The sequence below is a fragment of the Python bivittatus genome, unplaced genomic scaffold (assembly GCF_059951505.1).
Source record: "Python bivittatus isolate LINGU-HERP-01145 unplaced genomic scaffold, Pbiv_v1 ctg000570_np1212, whole genome shotgun sequence".
NCBI lineage: Eukaryota > Metazoa > Chordata > Lepidosauria > Squamata > Pythonidae > Python > Python bivittatus.
In genome coordinates, this window is record NW_028277097.1 from 12,892,348 (window position 1) to 12,912,317 (window position 19,970).

General features: G+C 34.8%; 1 protein-coding gene across 13 annotated transcripts in view; it reads left to right on the forward strand.

Moving 5' to 3' along the window:
• The window catches only part of TCF4 (transcription factor 4), a 356,514-nt gene that overhangs the window by 194,022 nt on the left and 142,522 nt on the right, over positions 1–19,970 (forward strand). For 11 of the 13 annotated variants that reach the window (XR_015798233.1, XM_088152601.1, XM_088152603.1 and 8 more), the window contains 2 exons: positions 16,447–16,576; positions 16,733–16,782. The exons of the other annotated variants lie outside the window; for them this stretch is intronic. Coding sequence is in view for 10 of the 11 variants with exons in the window: in XM_088152601.1 (XP_088008727.1) it covers positions 16,447–16,576; positions 16,733–16,782 (180 nt within the window). In the remaining variant the exon portion in view is untranslated. The remainder of the gene's footprint in view (positions 1–16,446; positions 16,577–16,732; positions 16,783–19,970) is intronic. 13 annotated transcript variants of the gene reach the window in all.

A 19,970-nucleotide genomic window follows, 5' to 3' on the forward strand; every position in this document is an offset into this window, starting at 1 on the left:
ATTCAGGAAGAGGCATCACTGTTCACATATGCCTCAAATTTGATACAAGTGTGTAACTGTAAGGTTCATCACATTCTGCCCAAAACAATATTACAGGCTCTTTTTAAAAACAAACCTAACAGATTTTAAAGCAGCATAATTGTTCTAAATCTCCTCTGCTGATTTGTTGGAAGTGTTGGATATGTTTAACCTGGAGATGAGAAGACTAAGGGGAGATACAGTAGCTGTCTGTAAGGACTGTCTTGTAGGAAAAGGGCAGAATTGTTCAGGGTAGTTCCAGAAAACATGGCAAGAAATAATTGGTTTAAATTCCAACAACACAGAACTTGGTTGGACATCAGGAAAAAAAAAAATCCTAAGAATAAGAGCAGTTCAACAGTAGTGGACTTCTTTGCTGGAGGTGTTTTAAAATGAGGGTGGGTGGACATCTGTCAGGGATACTGTATCCTGCGGTGGAGAGGGGTTTGAAGTAAATGATCTCCAGAAACATTTACTCCAACCCCTACATTCTCTGTTTTCTAGAACATTGTTACACATCATTCTTTCATACAGCTACCTCAAATGTATTTTTATGAGAAACAAAACATTGCAGTTTTGGTCTTGGTCTTGCCCCCTTACTTTTTTGGCTCTTCCCCTCTTTTGGAGTATAGCCCCCAGCATGTCATTTGGAGACCAAATGTGATCTTTGGCTAGAGATACAACATTCTGAATCCTTGGGGGAAGGAATTGAACTGTGTTGGCACTCTCATGGTTTTGCATAGATAAACTTCATTTTATGAACTGTTGGCCCCACTGCTTCATTTCTGTGTCTCTGCATGTTTATCTATGTGTACACATGCCAGCCTTGTAGTTATAGATTTTCCTTCAATCCCATCACTAATTGAATTCGGTATGCCTAACCTCTGAGTAGACATATATAAAACTCTATGCAAATTTTCTAGTGGCAGTGAGACCTTCCTTCTTTGTACTTGAATTAACAGTACTTGGGGGGAGGGGGGGACAGCCACTCCAATGAGTTGAAGTAACAAATAAAGCTATAGAGAATCAATATTTTTGGACAGCTATGGAATAATCCCTTCTCACCCAAGATTTCTGTAGATCTCTGCCCTCAATTTGTTCAAAATACATATGCATTTTGCTTCACTTCATTGGGTTTCTGTGCACTAATATAGAAGAAATTGTTGGCTTAGCTGTAGAGACCACATGCTAAAATTGATATGCACAAATAGGGAATTACTTACAATGTTAGGTATGTAGTGCATTAAGTATCTAGCATCCATAACTCTGCGAATGCTATCAATAAACTCTTGATTCTTAACTTTTATTCAACAGCACATTGGTTCATTCTTATGTTTCCCAGCAATGTCATAATAATTACAAGATCGAATCAACTGGACAGTGCATTTTTAAGGAGGGGGGGGAAACCCTGAATATGTTGTAATTTTGGGGGGGTGGGGTGCAGGGTTGTTCATTGAGGTTCCAATTTCCACTATTTGATGGGTCATTATTTAAATCAGTGTTTCCCAAAGTATGATCCACAGCCACCAGGTGGTCCTTGTAAGAAATAAATTTCTAGTCCTTGGAAAATATACAAATAGTAACTTCCTTTCTCCTATGACCAGAGCACTGCAGCCATGATCTCACTCTGGTTAGAGGGGAAAGAAAAAAGTATCTAAATATGAAGCCTCTGGCCCAACTGTTACCTGTCAGATGAGCAAACATACTTTACATATATGCAAAAAACTATCCCCCAGTTTGTTTACATATATTTTGTAGATGTATGTATATGCATACTTTTGGAACACCCCTCCGCAAAAGATACTGGGGGGGGGGGGGACCAGGTTCCCATCTATACTGTACAAAAGTTGGAAGAATTCTTAGGCTTCATTTGAATCCTCAGAAAGGTCTCCTGGTTTCGTTCAGTTAGATGCGTTTAGTTGCAAGTGGTTAGATTTCTTCTCTCACTGTAACAGACTCTATAAATACTCATACTTTTTAGTAATGTTAGTAATAGTAATAATAATTAAACGTAGTAATTGTAAGTATTATTTTATAATAATATTGAAATACCATATATTGCTGCTTTTTTACACTGTAAGTACCATGGATCCAGAGACAATTGCATTTCTACTTTTAAAAGGGGACTTAGGAAAGCATGTAGATAAATTCACATTTGCAAAAGGGCAGTTTCATTACAGTTATGCTTTGGAAAGTCCTCATTATTATTAAGTGGTAGGTTAGCTTTTTTCCCTTCCATGCCAGGGGAGGACAGGGGACTTCAATTATTAAACCAGAGGCATTATCAGGTTTTGTTTTGTTTTCCTCCACGTGACTCATTTTAAGCATTCAGAGCTGTAAAATGAATGGGGCCTTAGTGTGTTCCTACAAAACTCCCTTTCATTTGAGTAGAGCTGTGCAAAAGTATTGTATAAAAAGCTGCAAAAGTTTATTGACTTCTACTGTAAGGAATATATATATTTCCATATTCTGCATAATTTGTATGTCATTTTTTTTGGTTGGAATTAAGCTGTGTTCTTGAGTTTTGTTAAAGACGTGCAAAGTTTTATCAACTTTAAAAGATGAGTCATAAAGCCAGAGAAATTTGGACACTGCGAGTCACTGGGATATAAGAATCTATTTATTTGCTTAGATTCCATTGGTTTTATAACACTTATCTTTATTTATAGTGTTATGGGTAGCAGGTTTTTTTTACAAAAAAAAAACTTTACCCAATTTTTTTTTTTTTTAATTATGATTTTTGGCCAAGATTGCTGTTTTCTTGAGGTCTGTCCAAAATCTGGAGTGCGTGGAACTTGTATAAAATGAGTCCACCACTACAGATCTGGGCAGCTGTTTTTTTCCAATTGTGATGTGATATTTCCATTCATTCTCACTCACACTTGCCATCTAATGATGTCACATGTCTCTAAGTACCCAGACGATTTTAACTAGAACATTGCATTCTCCCAATTCAGGACTACTTTACTTTTCTCATCTATTGAACTGTCACATGATTTCTTTATGGTGCCAAGAAATATCAGAATTGTGTTGATACAGAATTTTAATATTACCTATCTCAGATATTCTTTTTATTTCAGGATAGGGAATTTTAATGAAGAGTGCATTTATAAAGACTGCATTTATAAAATATTTGAGTGGGTTATTATTTTTTTAACCATTGATTTTATGGGTTTCTTTACATGCCTCTGATTAGAAAGAGCCATTTAAGTGTTCTTCTATGAATCATTCATGGTTAAGTAAATAATTCTCACTATACTTGACTGTAGAAAGTTTGTTTTGCTGTGATAGTGTCATAGCACTTGTGCCTTAATCACTTTCCATCTGGACTATTGCAATGCATTCTCCAAGAAGCTACCCTTGAAGAGTATTCAGAAACTTCAACTGGTCCAGAATGGTTTCAGGCCCATCTTTGTGAATTGCAATTCAAGATGCTAGTTATTGTAGGGGACCAGGTTATTTGTGGGACTGCCTGTTTTAATTGTCTCTGTCCATCCCACCAGATCCAATGAAGTGGTCATATTCTGGGTCCTTTCTATGAAGCAGTATCATTTAATGGGACAGAAAAACCCAAAACATGCAAAACACATAAACCAGGCTCATCTAACATCCTGGCCCAAAGCTTCAGGGGAACAGCCAGGTCTTAAAGGCCTTATAGAAGGCCAGTAGGCCCTCCTGAACTCAAGGGAAATAATGGTCCTTAGGGAAGGTACCACAACAGAGAATAGGGTAAACCATAGAAATGCCACAGAGGTAATATCTTCACTTCAGAAAATGATTTGACAGGATCTTCCATGATGTCCTTGTTGACCATTTGGTAGTATTTAGAATGGATACTATTGCTCTTAGGTGGATTAACAGCTAATTAAGCAACAGGACTCAACAAGCTCATTAAAGGCAACCTTTCAACCTAGAGAAAGCCTTGTGTACAATCACAGGGGTCTGGGTTATTCAACCTTTTTTATGAATGATCTCAGTTAGAATGTAGTATGATTCCTTATCCAATTTGCAAATGACAGTATGCTTAAAGCATTAGATTGAAAACAGAAGACAAAATCAAATTAACAGGCCAATGTCAGGAAGGTGAAACCCATGGCTTGGGATGAAGGATTAAGAGGTTGTTTTGGGGACAACCCATTGGATACAAAGCGCTGGAAATAATTTAGGACTGTCCTAATCTGGCCAATTGATAGCTGTCTCCTGGGCATGCTTTAGTTATGTTTATAGAGGAGACATGGGTGCCTACAAGGCGGATAAATGTCAAAACATGTTGCAAATCCCACCTCTTTTATACATGCAAGTACATAAGGAGCAGGGCTGGTATGACATCATGATTCACATTTAATCATTTTCATGAAATGTTCGCAGTCATCCTTGAGAAGAGATTGGATGGGGCAAAATGTGGCTCATCTTTGGCTTTATGCTTGCAGCTACCCAAACTGTCTGCTGGGCGATTTCTGTACTGGAAGATCTCCTGCTCAGTTAGGGGGGAAAAATACTTTCTGTCAGTGCAACTGGGTTGTGCCTCATTCTAACACCCTTTGGACATTTCTTTCCTCAGGTGCACTCAAGGCTATCCAATCCATTCATTGCGATTTCCATTTCTTGGAGGTGCTGCAAGACCATAAATTCGTATTTGTTCTGTCTCATTTTAACATGAGGTCGTTCTTTTTTCCTGTGTTACCGTATTCAGAAAGGAAGAATGGAATGATTAAATATAGGAAATGAGCCACTAAATATAATTTTAATACCGAAGCTTGATGGGATTTTTAATTCCATTCAAAACTCTGTGATCTAAAATTCATAAAACAAGTTCTTGCTTTCATAGGTTAATAAGATTGCTTAAACCTTGTTTTAACAGTTTGATGAACGAAAACATTTTAGGTAACCAGCAATTGCAAGCCACTCCTGAATTTTACACTGAAGGACTAGTTAAAAAATACAAACCAACAAGGGCCTTCTGCTTCTGGACTTTGTACGTTTTAGCCAAACACCAAACAGAAACATTATACATGCATACATATACATATACATCCAGCACTTGTCCATCACACTGTTCCGTTTCACAGTAAGCAATGTTATATAGAGCAAGAAGAGGAATAAGAAATACTAAGCCAAATAAATTAAAGATCTGAGGTGAGAAAACTGCTAAAACTCGTTTCACCAACACTAATCACTGTGTATTTCCATAGCTTTCTATTATTGCAAATCTTCCTTACTTCCACCATGTCCATTCATCAAACTGTAATTTTTTGTTCTTTATGCTTCTCATCTCTCCCTCTTTGAGAAGCTCATTAACTCCATCCAGCCACAACTTTCTCAGTCCCTTTCTTCCTCTTGATCCACTCTTTTTTCCACATTGTTGTTTTGCAATTCAGTTCTCATTCATTCTCTCTTTATGAACAACCCATCTCAAAATACTTCTTTCATATGGGTCATTCACTTTATTCAGTCCATATTAATTTAGCACCCATTCATTTCTGACACTATCTCTTTTTATTTTACTACAAAGAATTCTTAAGTATCATATTCTGCCCTGATTTTGTGTTTCCTGAAATATCCAACTTCCACATAACTAAGTGGGCAGAACTACATTTTCATCTACAGCCATTTCAATTAATATTTGTTTCTCACCAACAGACCACATGCTGCTGAGTATCTTTCTAATTTCTCCATCCATTTCCCCATTTTTAGAAAATTCACTGTTCTAGTATTTTGCCATTTATGTATACCCTGCAATTGTTCTTTGTGACTAACCCTTCTGCCATGTTTTGTATTCACTTTTTCTATTTTTTTTGCTTTGTAGAGTAGAGCAATAACATTCTTCCAGTCAGTAGGCACAGGGGAAGTCTTTACAGACAAGGAAGTTACACAGCCGCTCTATAAGCAAATCACATCCATAATTTAACATTACTCAAGTTACACCATCCACATCTTCAGTCTTCCTATTTCTGGAAATACATTTGTGACTTGCTTTTCACCAGTCTTTTCTGGACACTAACTTTTATAGCATTCGCTCCAGTTCAGCTGTTTGACATATCACTATCATTTTCATACATATATCTAAATACCTTCTTCCAGCATTCCCTCATTTCAGTTTCATTCCAAATTACTCTTATTTTTAATTTCATTCTCTCTGTTGGAGGCTCTTTGTTTAGCCTTTGTCAACCATTTCCAAAACCATTTTTGATTTCCATCAAAATCTCTGCAGTTTCTCTTACTCCTTTAATTTTAATTGTACCTTGTTCTGCTTGGCTACATTGTTGGCAATTATCTTTTTCTTTCTACAAGTATCAAAAGGAACTTATCCTTAATTTTTGTTGTAATTCTCTTACATGCTCTTGTTGTTGTTGGGGTTTGATTTTTTTTATTTATTTTTTTTTGTATCCACAGCCTTTTCACATCATCACTACACCAAACATCCCTTTTAATACTTTCCATGACACACTTTTGTGGCACTCTGTAATATCTTTCTTTCCCCTTCATTCCAAGAACCTTCCACATATGTTTTCTTTACTTCAGCTGCCCATCCATTTTCACACAGGACTTGCACTTTCAGTCCTTCAGTCCTTTCACTATCATTTATTTCAGTCTCCATTTTTCTTTCATATCCGTTTTTTAACATGATCTACTGTAGACATTACATGGTCCCTCTCATATTCTGAACATCTCATCACTTTTGTATTCTTCACTAATTCTCTCTCAGTCTTTCATCCTAAATAATCAATCTTGCTTTTAGATTTATATTTATTTCTTTGCCATATGTATGTATGTATGAATAAATGTAGACTTAAATGCCAATTCAGGGGGAAAAAAACACTCTTTTCTAAGTAAATAGTCACCATTCTCATTCATATTTGTCTCCACAAGTGATCCAATCATTTTTATGTACTATCCCCCACAATCATATTAACTTAGAACATTTCAGTTTTCCCCAAAACTCATTCCTGGGTTTTCCATTATTACCACTCATTGTAGCATAACATGCAATTATCACCAGCCTGTGGGTTCCTATTTTCATGTATACTCATAGCAATCTAGATGTTACTAATTCGTATCTTCTGATATATTTTAGTCATTTTGTTCATAATTAAATCTATACCTTCATCATCTCCAATCCATTCCAGGAGATCTAATCAGCTTCATACAGAATTATTACATCCTTCCTCTTTCTCTTACTTTCACAGACATACACAGACATTTTTATTTCTTTCATTGCATTCATTAATGTATGATCTTTACATTTATTCCTTTTACATTCCAAGTGCAATCTTCCATATGCCAGGATCATAACTAGATGATAGGCCCATAGATGTTGAAGTGTAGTGGCCATTATGGTTTGGTCAATCAAGGCTTTCACAAAACACATTTCTAAGACAGATAGGGTGTAAACTAGATCACCAGTCTTAGTGATGCAACCTTCCCTGCTTATGGTAGAGACATTACAGGTCAGCTATGTGACTTATATGCCACAAGCATAACTGAAGCCCAATTTTAATTCAACAGTGCTCATGCTATTCTGTGTAACTTTGGATTTCTATTTTAGAAACTTACAAGCCAATATACTGTTGCGTGTGTTTCACCTGTTAGGGCGTATATGCAGTTTATAGATACATACTTAGGATACAAATTAATTTTGACTCTGATTTTCCTTTGAGACTTTTGAAGTAAAAAACTGTTAAGATTCTGAAATAACATTTTATGTTACTTTACATTATTAAACTGCTACCTTTTTAATGCTCTGTGTGATCACCGTACCTATATTTACCCAGAAATGTACCAGTCTTGTTCCTTAGCAAACGTATGTAGGATTGCAGAAGTATAGACATTTACGAAATATCCGAGAACATGGTTGTCTTTCTATTAATTTTACTATATACTGTTATCTTTCATTGACAGATATATTTTATTAGAGTAGATATTTGAACCTAAATAACATTTATAATGCCTGAATTTCAGTAGGGCTGTTTGACATAATTGTGTCAGGGAAGAGCTTCTTAATACAATTACACATCACTGCTTGCCATATTATTTATAATAAAAACAGGAAGCTAACCTTCTCCCTGGCCCTCTTTTTTATCTTTGTTGCTGAACCACAAATAAATAAATAAATGGCTGGCAGAAGATACTTCTTGTTGGAAAGAGAATTGATGATGTAGCAGGTTCTCTGCTCCATATTAGTGAGTTGCTCTGTAAGCAATATTATATGTTCTGTTTATTATGCAGCCTAAAAGAAATCTACAGCAGAATCATTGGAATAAACTAGTGTTTTGCTCTGAGTTTACCACCATGCAGCCTAAGTGATGGCTTGGGCAGATGTGGAGAATTTAAGCTGTACTCTTAAAACACATTTAGAGTTACAAGTTAATTATTCAATATATAGCATTCAGTTATCCAAAATAATACTGTTTTTTGTGGCTCATAACTAAATTCAGGAAATTCAATGCATGTTGGGACCTTAACGGGGAAAATAGTGTTGTCTTTATCCTTTTGCCCCCAGCTATTGTCTTAGTCCACAACATACACTTGTACAAAGTGGGGAAAAACATATTTAGTTGAAGGGTGCTCCCCCCCCAAATATGTGTATTGCAGAGAGCTCTATACACATCAGTATAACACAGTGGAGCAAAATTTCCCTTAATTTCACATTAGGTTTTTGTTCTAGATGCTGAGTGTTACCTGTTGTTGAGTCTTTGACATAGATTATTCAGATGTATAGTTCCTTTGTACATAGAATTTCTATAAGGGCTGCGCAGGGCTTCGGATTCAAATCCCCCCCCCCCAAAAAAGCTTTGGATCCTATTGTGGGACTAATGTGGCATTTCTTTGTAACTCCTTAAACTTTTGGGCCTCTTCAGCTGTAGGGTTAATTTCAGGAAAATATGAATTTCGTTTAAGGAGTTGCAGAAAGAGGTGCTCCATGTATGCTATGCCCTGAAGTGAAAAGGCATGCCCAGAATGTGGTTTGCCTCTGCCTCCTTTGAGCAGAAGTCCCTCAGCCCTTCCCCACAATTTCTATAGCACCCTCCCAGCCTTCTTAGCACACTACCTACATCTAGTTTATTCTGGGGAAGAAAATCTTCTCTGTGTTGCTTATGGCAGTGTTTCTTAACCTTAGCAACTTTGAGATGAGTGGACTTCAACTCCCAGAATTCCCCAGCCAGCATTCTGGCTGGGGAATTCTGGGTGTTGAAGGCCACTCATCTTAAAAGTTGCTAAGGTTGAGAAACACTGGCTTACGGAGACAAGTGGCAAATCACTTTAAAACTTCTTTAACGGTAATTTAGCTGGGCAGTAGAATGTGCTAGAGGCCAAATTCCCCATCAGAATGGGTGCTGATTCAGTAAGAAATGCAAGGCTTTATCATCCACCTGCCTCACAGTTAAGGAACTAACAGGATTTGAGAGCCAAAAGGAAGAGCAAATAGACCAGGTGCAAGAAAGGCACAATCTCAGATCATTTCTACGAAACTAAATCCAAACGTTTCTAATCAGCCTCTAACACCACAGTTTCCTGGGCTGCTGCATTTTTTCTGGATCTGCCTTACATCAGACAATCAGTTATCCAGCAATTTGCCACCTCCCCAGCTCCCTATTCCAATTACAGCCCAAGAGAACATATGAAGGAACTCTTCTTCTGAGCTTTCCATTATGAGGTTCCAGGGAAAGAAGAAGGCTGCAGAATGATGAAAATATATCACAGCGAACCAGTTGTCTTGGCTTCACAATGCGCACTCTCAAAAACACCCTTAAAAATGGCAAACTAGTATATTGTGCATGAGGTAGAAAACCAGAAGGACATTTGGGGGAAATTAAAAGGGATTTCCGCAGAGGTTTAATTGGACAGAATACTGTTTCAAGCCAGATTTCATATTCCTACTGCTTCACTGAACAAATGCCATTTATTATCCAGAGTTACATCAGGACAAGAACTTTCAGAACAATTATTAAAAGTTGCTTGTGAAAAAAATGGTATTTTCTTTTCTCTTATGGAAAAGAGAAGAAGGGTTTTTCACTATGTCGGATCTGTTTTACAGACAATATCAGTATCATCAAATTTCATTCTATATACTTTCTATCATTTATATATGTGTAAATAGCAGCCAAATGATGTCCAGGATTAGGCCATTATTATTCCCCCCATAAAAAAAACCTACCAGACAAATAATGGGTCTACTTATCTATTATGTTCAATGTTCAAAGTATGCAATTAAGGGAAATTAATTCATCGTTGATATTTTTAAATAGATTTAATCTTGCATCTCTACCACGAAATACTGCAATTGAAGAGGGGAGTAAAGAGAAGAATTAAAATAATTATCATTGACATTAATACACAATAGCTTATTCCAACATGATGCAAGCGGGGGGGGGGAGCGTATATTAAATACAATGTATTCATTTAGAAAAATATGTATTGTAAAAGAATTGGACATCTGATGCTTTGCCTCAAAACAAAGTAAAAAAAAATTAGAGCTTTTTCAGGCCTTTAAATTCTATTTTCAGTGCCAAGTTACATTTATTTGCTTGCTTGAGACAACATGATACATTCTGTGGCATCAGGTTACATTAGATTTTGCTCCAGGATCTGGAATGAATTCACACATGACAGGAGCAACCATATTTATTTTATCTATTTATCTTCTCTTTCCAAGTATGAAGCAGGATCCAAAAGGCCATGTAGGTAACGGAAACCAAACCTTTCATTCTGAGTCCCTAGTTAGGCTAACTTTAGATGACAAACCTGAACTAGGACAAAACCAGCAGTTAGGACAAAGGAGAGTCCAACTATTTCTCGTGTCCTATCAGATGCAAAATGCTGCTACTTTTATCTTCTCTCTTATACAGGAAGACAGCACGAAATGTGTCTTCCATGACCATGTTGACCTTAATGCTTACGTTATATTATAACTGAGCACTGAAGTAGACTTTACTTTCATGCAATTACAACATTTTTCTCTCTCATTTGGAAGTATGTACAGGACACTTGGTCCAGACTGAGACCCTTGTACAGAAGTGCTTTAATGCTTTGCTCTCCATTGTTCTCCAGATCTCAACCATTTCCTTTCATAGACAATTTACTTTCCAAAAATAGATGTTTCCACCGTGAATCTACCCTTCTTTGCTTTGTGACCACAGTCGTAACGTATTTTCATGTTTTACTTGAGTGTGAAATTTCAGAGAGAAATTGAATGCTTTTACTCAAAGTAAATGAATGTGAAAGGGGATTTCCAACTCAAAGTACTCATATTTTAAGTTAACAATATTTCATCTTTTCTCTACACCGTATCTTCTTTCTGCTAATTGAGTAGGTGTATCCAAATAGGTAATGAGGAAATCACGTAGAAAAAGGGGAGTGTGAGAATAAGTTGTCCTTTGTGATATAGTTGAACACTATGCATATTATTTATACAAATCCCATTGAACATGCTGGAATTTTCTTTTAATCCCAGAATGTATACATAGGACTGTGTTTTTTGTAACAATGGTGTTGATGTATATTCTATTTTCTGTGCAACATTTTATGGAAATGCATAGTGACACCTACTGGAGTATTTATATGGCTGAGAAGATAGGGTATCATATTCCTTTACCTGAGAATCCTCTATAAATCCTTTTTTTCCTCTAGCATGATAATGCTGTCTCTCCTCCAATGTTGCTAAAAAGTAAGCTGATTCCTTCATTCATTGTTTTTTTTAATTCAAGAAAAACAGTTCTTTTCCTGTGGTGTTACCCTTTCCTGGATGTGCAAATTAAATGATACGATAGTGAAGCTGTTCTTTTCATAGATCTCTTAAACATTACAGATTTAAGAGTTGGTTGCTAGTTGTACCCTCAGGACTATATAGAAGCCAAGAGTTATAGTAAGACCTTATAGCATTGAGAAGACGTAGGAGAAATCATCAAGTTATTCACCTTCACTGCTATCCACCTCCTACCCAATATGCTTCTTTAAACCTTTAGGGTATGATGCTTTCTTTACTACATAAGTGGAGAATAAAATATGGCCTGCAGTCACGATAGATCACATAGATGGTGGAGGTAGTGAGAAATGCAGCTGGTTAGAGTGCTAAAATGTCCAAACATGTACTCAACCTGCAATAACTTGGCAAATGCTCGGAAAAGAAATGTAATCTGGTTTCATATAAGACTGCTTTTCTCTGTTCTACATGAAGTAGTTTGATATCTGATCATAATTTAATAAACATGAGAAAGAAGGGGGAAATCATTCCAGGAAGGCCAGTCAAAAGGCCTTTTGCCAGAAAGTTTTTCTCTATCCTGTCTTTTTTTCCTTTTTTTTTTTTTTAATATATTGAGATTTATTTCCATATGCCTTAATATTCAAGGGCATTTATTTTATGTAAATCAATTATTCATTAAGGAAGACACCATCCATCCTATATTAAGGATAAGTATGGGGGGGGGGAACAGTTTTACATGTATTATATTTGAAAAAAAAAATTGTTTATGCCTATGCAAACATGTTAGACTTGCATGTATAAAATTTTATTTAGCCCCAAACAATTATTTTCATTGAGAATGTAAAAAAAAAACACCCTGATTTCCTGTTTTTAATTTCTCTCTTTTTAAATTGTATATATTCTTAAAATTCAGCTTTAATTTATAATTTCTTTTTCTCATATGTATAGGTAGGACTTTTTAGGTGGGGCAGGATGACTACAAAAAGATATAAAATGAAAGAAGAAAGGAACTAAGCTTAAGGAAAGGAAGAAGGGACCCAAACAAGTTGTATTATCTATAGCAAAATCATAATCAAGCAACATAATCAAGTTTCTTTGTTGAGACAACTTTTATACGTATTTCTTCTAATGTTCGATTACAGTGTTCTGGGGTTAGTACATGATTCTGTGCTGTTAGCCAATTCCTGAGCTAATATTCTCTCAGTAGGCCTCTGTCTTTTGTCTGGAGAAGAGTTTAGGGTTAGGGTTGTGAAAGTTGAACAGATTCTACTAAGTGTATTCTCTGATGATTCATAGCCTCAGGGCCAAGAGTTCATCCATAAATGCCCTGATCATCATCTATTTCTTTCGGTATGTGTTGCAGAAGTAACTTCTGTGTTTTTGAGGCCATTGTGTAAAGTAGCACAGTTAGAGACTTCAGTTGCAGATTCAAGCTTAGCAGAAGGGCGGTGCAGAATCTAACCCAAAGCTCCATGTGGTGTACAATTTCTTTCCAAATATTTCTACCTTGCCTTTCTAATTCAGTGGGCTTCAGGTAGCTTTCCAGAGATGAACTTCAATATTGTATAAAAAAAACATATAAATTAATTTTCAGACAATTGTTCCACTGTTAAAGCAGTGGAACTCTATAACAATAGTAAATACTTAGAAAACATTGAACAACTCAGTTGTTTGACTGGAGTTTACTTGTGCAAATACAATTCTGCAGATACCAAACTCCAAGGCCTTTGTAGATTAAAACTGTTTGAATTTAGCTTTTGAATTTCATAATTCATTCTCTTTTTTTAAGTTGAGAAAGCTCAAATGTTAAATGGCCTCGTGATTTTTCAGTGTTGTTCCTCAGCTAAAAGATGTCAGCAATGATTGAGCAATAGTAGATGGCTGTTGTTCTATTTACGAGTATCTCCGAATGAATAGATATATATTTATCTTCTTTCTCCCCAGTGGAGTACTTAGAGAAGCCCCCAAAAGAGCACATAAATGCATGTTTTGTTGCCTCAGAAGAATGACTTAGCTGTTCCAATGAAAAACAAAGACTTAAATAAAGACCACATTAGAGGCACTTAAGTGAAAGGCTAGAAGAAGCTACTACTGTTTTGCTACCATCCCCTCCCCCCTTTCTGCATTTGCTGCACATACACAAATTTATACATTTGCAAAGATGCTTGATTATTATATATCTTCTTATATGTTATTCCCATGTAGCAAAATGTAAATACGTTGCTTGAGTGAAAAGTGGGTGGTTTTTGCCAACCCTCACTACAGTATTGCTTTTGATAAAGTTTTGTTACTTTTTGTGTGCTGTTCCTTTTTTTTATTTTAAAAAAAGGAATACAGGCTCTTTTGCTTACAGTCAGGGCTGCTATGCTAGAAATGGTAATATATATGACTGACGCCTTATTTTAAAGGCTCTTCTTTCTTTGGGAGTATTATGGATTATATTTTTTTTCTTCTGATTTATAATCCCAGAATTGTTATGGATTGCAATCCACTCCATCAGGTCCACGTGGTATTATCCTGAGCAAAAAGTATATACTGCAGTGGGTAAATATCTAGTAAAGTAGTCGGTAGACATTTCAAAGCAAATATGTTAGACTTTAAAGCCTTGCAACTTCAGAGTAATTTTGGCATATTTGAGAACTGAAGGCTTTTGCGGCTAAAGTTGTACATTGTGTGCAACTTTACAGAGTGGCCAGAATACAACTAAACTAATGAAATGGTGGTTTGGAAACATTTATTTTCTATTTGTGTTTATTATTTGTGTAATCCTGTCGTTTTTCCCAAAGGACTTAATTTTTGTTAGAATTGCCACCAGTTTTTCTCTTGTAGTTATATTAAAAATTAAACTTGGGGTGTTTAACAGGTAGATAGATAGATAGATAGATAGATAGATAGATAGATAGATAGATAGATAGATCACAGAAATCATTTAATGGAGAAGTTGGATACATCTAACATGTCTGTTTCCTAAAATGTATTCCAATGGCTTTCCATGCTAAGGTTTAATAAGTTTTATTATATATAAAAATTATTCAAAGTTAATTATTAAATTTGTTTGAAACCTGCTTGTTACCACAGCATATTCTCAGCCTCCCTACTTTTGTCAAAAGGCAAACATTCTTATGATCTGTTAATTACTACAAAGAAGATGACTTTAACATTTTCCTATTTTCACTTGTGGATGTGAAAATCTCCTTTCTGACTTTGTATGAAATTGGAAATAAGGTTCAGCACATCAGATCTTGATTGTAGCTCGCTACTAACAATTTACGAATTGCACTTCTAGGGAAAGACATTTTAATATATATTCCAAGGATGAAAAAGTTATATTTGGATTTTATTTTATTTACTTATTTTTTCCAATGTATTTTCCAGCTCATAGGTCATATTTGACCAACTGCTTTCAGACAAAGGCACGGTACTTTGTTGAACTATTTAGGAATCAAAAAGACTGCCTTAATTTAAAATAAGGAGTCTTTGTTTTAGTTGGTGACTGTCTTGTGAAATTTTTCAGTTCTCAGCGGGTTAACCAGGGAACAGGGGCAGAGTCATAATTGGCCTATTTAGAGTGTTTTGCATGTGAATAGTGTGTTAGTGAAGCATTACTAAGTCTGTTGTGAGTGACATGGTGATTAGAATTTAGATTAGGGAAAACACATTCTGTACTTTATCAAGTACAGTAATTAGTTCAGTCAGTAAAAGTTGATTACAAGTAACGATAAAGTTAGATTTTTGGTACTTAATTTTGAAATTTCTTTATTAAATGGGAAATTTCTTCATCATATAAATGGTAGTATCTGCACCTGTTTTATTGCATATCAGAAAAATTAAAAGAACAATGTGTTCAGTGCAGAGTATAATCAGGGGATTTATATATTATGGGTAAGTTGCAATGTAGTTATAGTAATAGAATTTTTAGAAAATGTCAATCTCTGCTTTTTCCTTGTTACTGTGCTCAGATTCCATTTCTTCTGGATTAGTAGTAACTATTGTCCATTCATAAGTAAGTACTTTTTGTATTTCTGGATGTTCACGTTCTTATTGTAACGGGATAATATTGAAGTAGCTTGTTAGAACAACTTCTATTCACTAATTTTAGTAGTCTCTCATTCTCTGTTCCCTGCTCCAAATAATGTAGCAAAACAGTAGCTTATTTCAATAATATACATTTTTATTTTCACTTCTTATTCAAAGATCATATATTTGATTAACACATTTTATTTTGTAACTTTATGCAACTTTTTAAAAATAGTTATATTGGACACAAATACCTTTTTACGATGAATACCTCTTCACAATGAAATTATCTTGCAGTCGCTAACTGATAACATTAGCATCAGGCTAAAAAGTTATATTGAAGAACACAATATATTTTGTTCATCCTAAATAATGCAGAAAAAGAATAAGGTCTGGATCTTTTGTTAATAAAGTTCTGAAAAAATTTAAGATATTCATCGGCTGTTTCCTTTAAGCAGAAAAAATAAAAAGCTATTTTAATCATTAAACGTTTAAGCATTTCCTTTCAGTAAAAGTGAAATTGTTCTCTCTTTTTTAAACAACTGTTTTGTAATATCTAAAGCCACCATGCTGAAATGGATTTTGACTTACTGTCACAATTCGCTTGTTGCAGACACTTGCATATTATTGGCTGTTCTTTGAATCAGCTTAGAAAAGGTAATAGGGGAAAAGTTAGATGTAACAATACTTATTTTTCAAAAATCTTTTAGCAAAGTCTCCTTGGAGGTGACATGGAAATGGGCAACCCTGGAACTCTTTCTCCTACCAAACCTGGTTCTCAGTACTATCAGTATTCTAGCAATAACCCGCGAAGGAGGCCTCTGCACAGCACTTCTGTGGGTGAGTTACTTCCTTACATTTCTAATATGCAACTTCTAGTGACCTGTCTTATGCTACTTCATAAAGACATGTTAAGCTCAGTGCTAAATCATAGACTGTGAGGGTCTGAGGCTGAAAACATACGTCTTACAGTTCCTCTGTGACTTCTTCTTTCAGAAGTACAAACAAAGAAGGTTCGAAAGGTTCCTCCAGGTTTACCATCTTCAGTAAGTACTCCCTGTCAATATACTATTTGTATTTCTATTGTGGTTTGAAGTAAAAGAGGTGCCATTGGTCATGTTGCTAATTTACAAATGAAATCAATTATTGTCCTAAGCATTTAATCATAATATGGATAAACGAAATGACTGCATAAATTATTCTCCTTTGACCAAAAAGAAATTGGTGATGGGTGGTGTTTTGGATAGTTCTATCAGTATCCAGCTCCAGACAGAATATGCATTAGTTTCACAAGCTGGTTAAGTTCTTTGTCAGTGTTCTGATGATTGATGGATTTGCATGTTAAAAGAGATTTGTGAGGAGGATTTATGCAACATTTACATGGGTCTGAGCCCAGAATAGAAGGACATCTTCATTTTTCCAGTGAAGTTTCTGAATTAGAGCTGTTAAATGTATCTGCTCAAATAAGTCTCTCGCTGTGTGTGATTCCAAGTGTCAGCCAGTAGGCTTCAGGTATTATCAAAGGAATTCTAGGTTACAGTAATAAATTAAGGCATTATTAAACTTCCAATTGTCCTATTTTCACCATTAACAAATGGTATGTTTATGAAGAAATTGGGGCAATATCCTAATTAATTACTAGCATATATTGAAATTATTTTGCCATAAAAACTATATATATGAGAAGAGAGAGTGAGAGAGAGAGAGATGGGAAGAGAGAGAGAGTGAGTTTATAAATTATGGGTAATAATTCCTGCAGAAAATAGTGTTCATGTATATGTTGTTCTTCGCTGCACGTTATTCTTCTAAAATATTTTTTAAAAAACACTCTGAAATAAACAATATCTTATATTTTAAAACAGTTGCCTTATTGATTAATTTGAAGTTTAGTCTTAATACTAATGTATTTAGGAACATAGTTTTAAATCTAAATAGTAAAATACTGGGTTCTTTCATTATTCAAGCACTGTAATATCAATTTGAAATGGTGATGGCACCTATTCTACCTATGTCAGAGCAATTTGACAGGCATATAAGTTGTACTTATAGAGATAATTATAAATTTGATGGAATGCCAGATGAATAATATTGTATACTGCAGAACTGTTAGTTTTGATTTGTGCTTCTGCTGTTGTCTTACTAAATGAAAGGATGCATAAAATAAAATATTCTTATTTTACAAGTACTGTACTATTCCTCTTGCTACATATTTCTCTGATGCTTTCAGTAATAAGTATGCTAGTCCTCATAATCTTAGATGATCTTGCTAGTATTCACCGAGTGCACTGAACAGTTAAAGGAATGAAATGATTGTATTAAATTCATACATGAATTATGGTGTAGATTTTTTAACTTTTCCATGCATCTGTTGAAGAAGAAATGCTAAAAACGATTTACAAGAAAATTGCTTAGCTTTCTTGACTGTCATGGAAAAATTCAGGACAGAGAAATATGCTCTCTGTGTGTGTGTATGTGTGTGTGTATAAATAAAATTGTTGGTTTTTTATGAATATTTGAATAGAAGTTGAACAGCATTTGAAGTAAGAAGAAAATGTAATATACTTGATACTTTGGTTTCTAATTGTTTTTAAGACAACTGCAGATGAAATATAGCTTGCAGCTGTTTATATTTTGCAAGAAGCCAGTAAATAACATGGATATTATTAAAATTGCTGGAGAGTACATCATTAAAATGCTGTAGTATAATAAAATTGTTTTATATAAAAAAGTACAAATAATATTCAAAGGTTTAAAATGTAGTCCTGTCCTCTGCTAAAGTTTTAAACATTAAAGATTTTTTTTAAAAAATCTTCCAGCATAATTTTTTAGAGCTTTGATTTGAAAATATTTTTGCTTAGGAACCTAGTTGTTTGAAGGCAATATTATTAGATCTTTTAAAATGCTGCAAGGTACCTAGTTTTACATTAAAAAGAAAATATGAGTTAGCTTGGGTGTTCTGATTAAAGTGTTTGAAATAATTTGGGACGATGTTGTATAAAGAAGTTGCTAGAACTTTGCTGTGGCTAAACTCTTCTGGAATATTTCAGACATGTAATTATTTCCTAGTACTATTTAAAGAAAAAAAAAAAATCAAATAAGAGCATTTGATTCGCAGCAAATAGTAGTACTTTAATTATAGCTTTAGATTTCTTTGACTAATATCTAGAACATATGTAAATGTGAGAAAGAAACAAAAACATTTTTACATTGATATTATTCATAGATAGACAGACAGACAGACAGACAGATGATTTTATTCTGATATATATTATCTAGCTAAAGAAAACCCCCAAGGAATTCTGGTGGTTTCTTTTATGAACTGGCTTTGACAATTATCCCCCTTTATAAGCTATAGCAAATTATGTTGCATGTATCAATAAATGGCTACGGTGTTGAAAAGAATAATGCAGCCTGTGTACGGCACAATGTATTTAAATAATGCATTTTGTCACATTATAGTATATGATGCCATTATGTTGGATAAACAATACACAATGTAAATTGACTAAATAGATTACATTGTACTTCCTTGATAGAATGGAAATGAACTGTGGATTTTTTTTTCTTAAATTAAAATGAAAACCAATCTTTTCATTGTATAGCAAACTGTAATTGAGGATTCATACAATTATATATAAAGGGTTTTAGGCATTGTGAAAATCTGTAGATCTTCAATAGATTTGTGTAACGGTAGAAACACACATTTCTATGTTTGTTTGTTGCTGTTGTTTTTTCTCATTTGGAAGAGCATTTCTCTGCATTAAGTTCCTTGGCGTATCTCAGGCAGTTTCGTTCGGGTAAGAATGCAAGAAGAGCTGTGATGGGGTAGGCCCATCTAATACAGCATTTTGTAACATCTAGTGGCCAATCAGATGAATTCAGGAACCCTCCTTTGATTCAAGAGGGTAATATATATCTATCAGAACTAGCAGCTGTTGATAGCTGTTCCCTCCATGAGTTTGTTCAGCACCTTTTAAAAGCTTACAAAGGAATGGCCATCACACCTTATAACATCAAATCTAATCACTCAACTTTGTGTTGTTTGAAGATCCCCAATCATCCTTGCATTTAATTTAATAGTTGAATTGAAATCCTGACATTGGGAAAGAGAAAGAAAACCTTCCCTTTGTACATTTTCTCCATCATAAATGATCTTATATCATCTCTGTCATTTTTCAGGTTTGTCGACTACCACGATAAATATTATTCTATACAAAATCTATATAAAGCCATT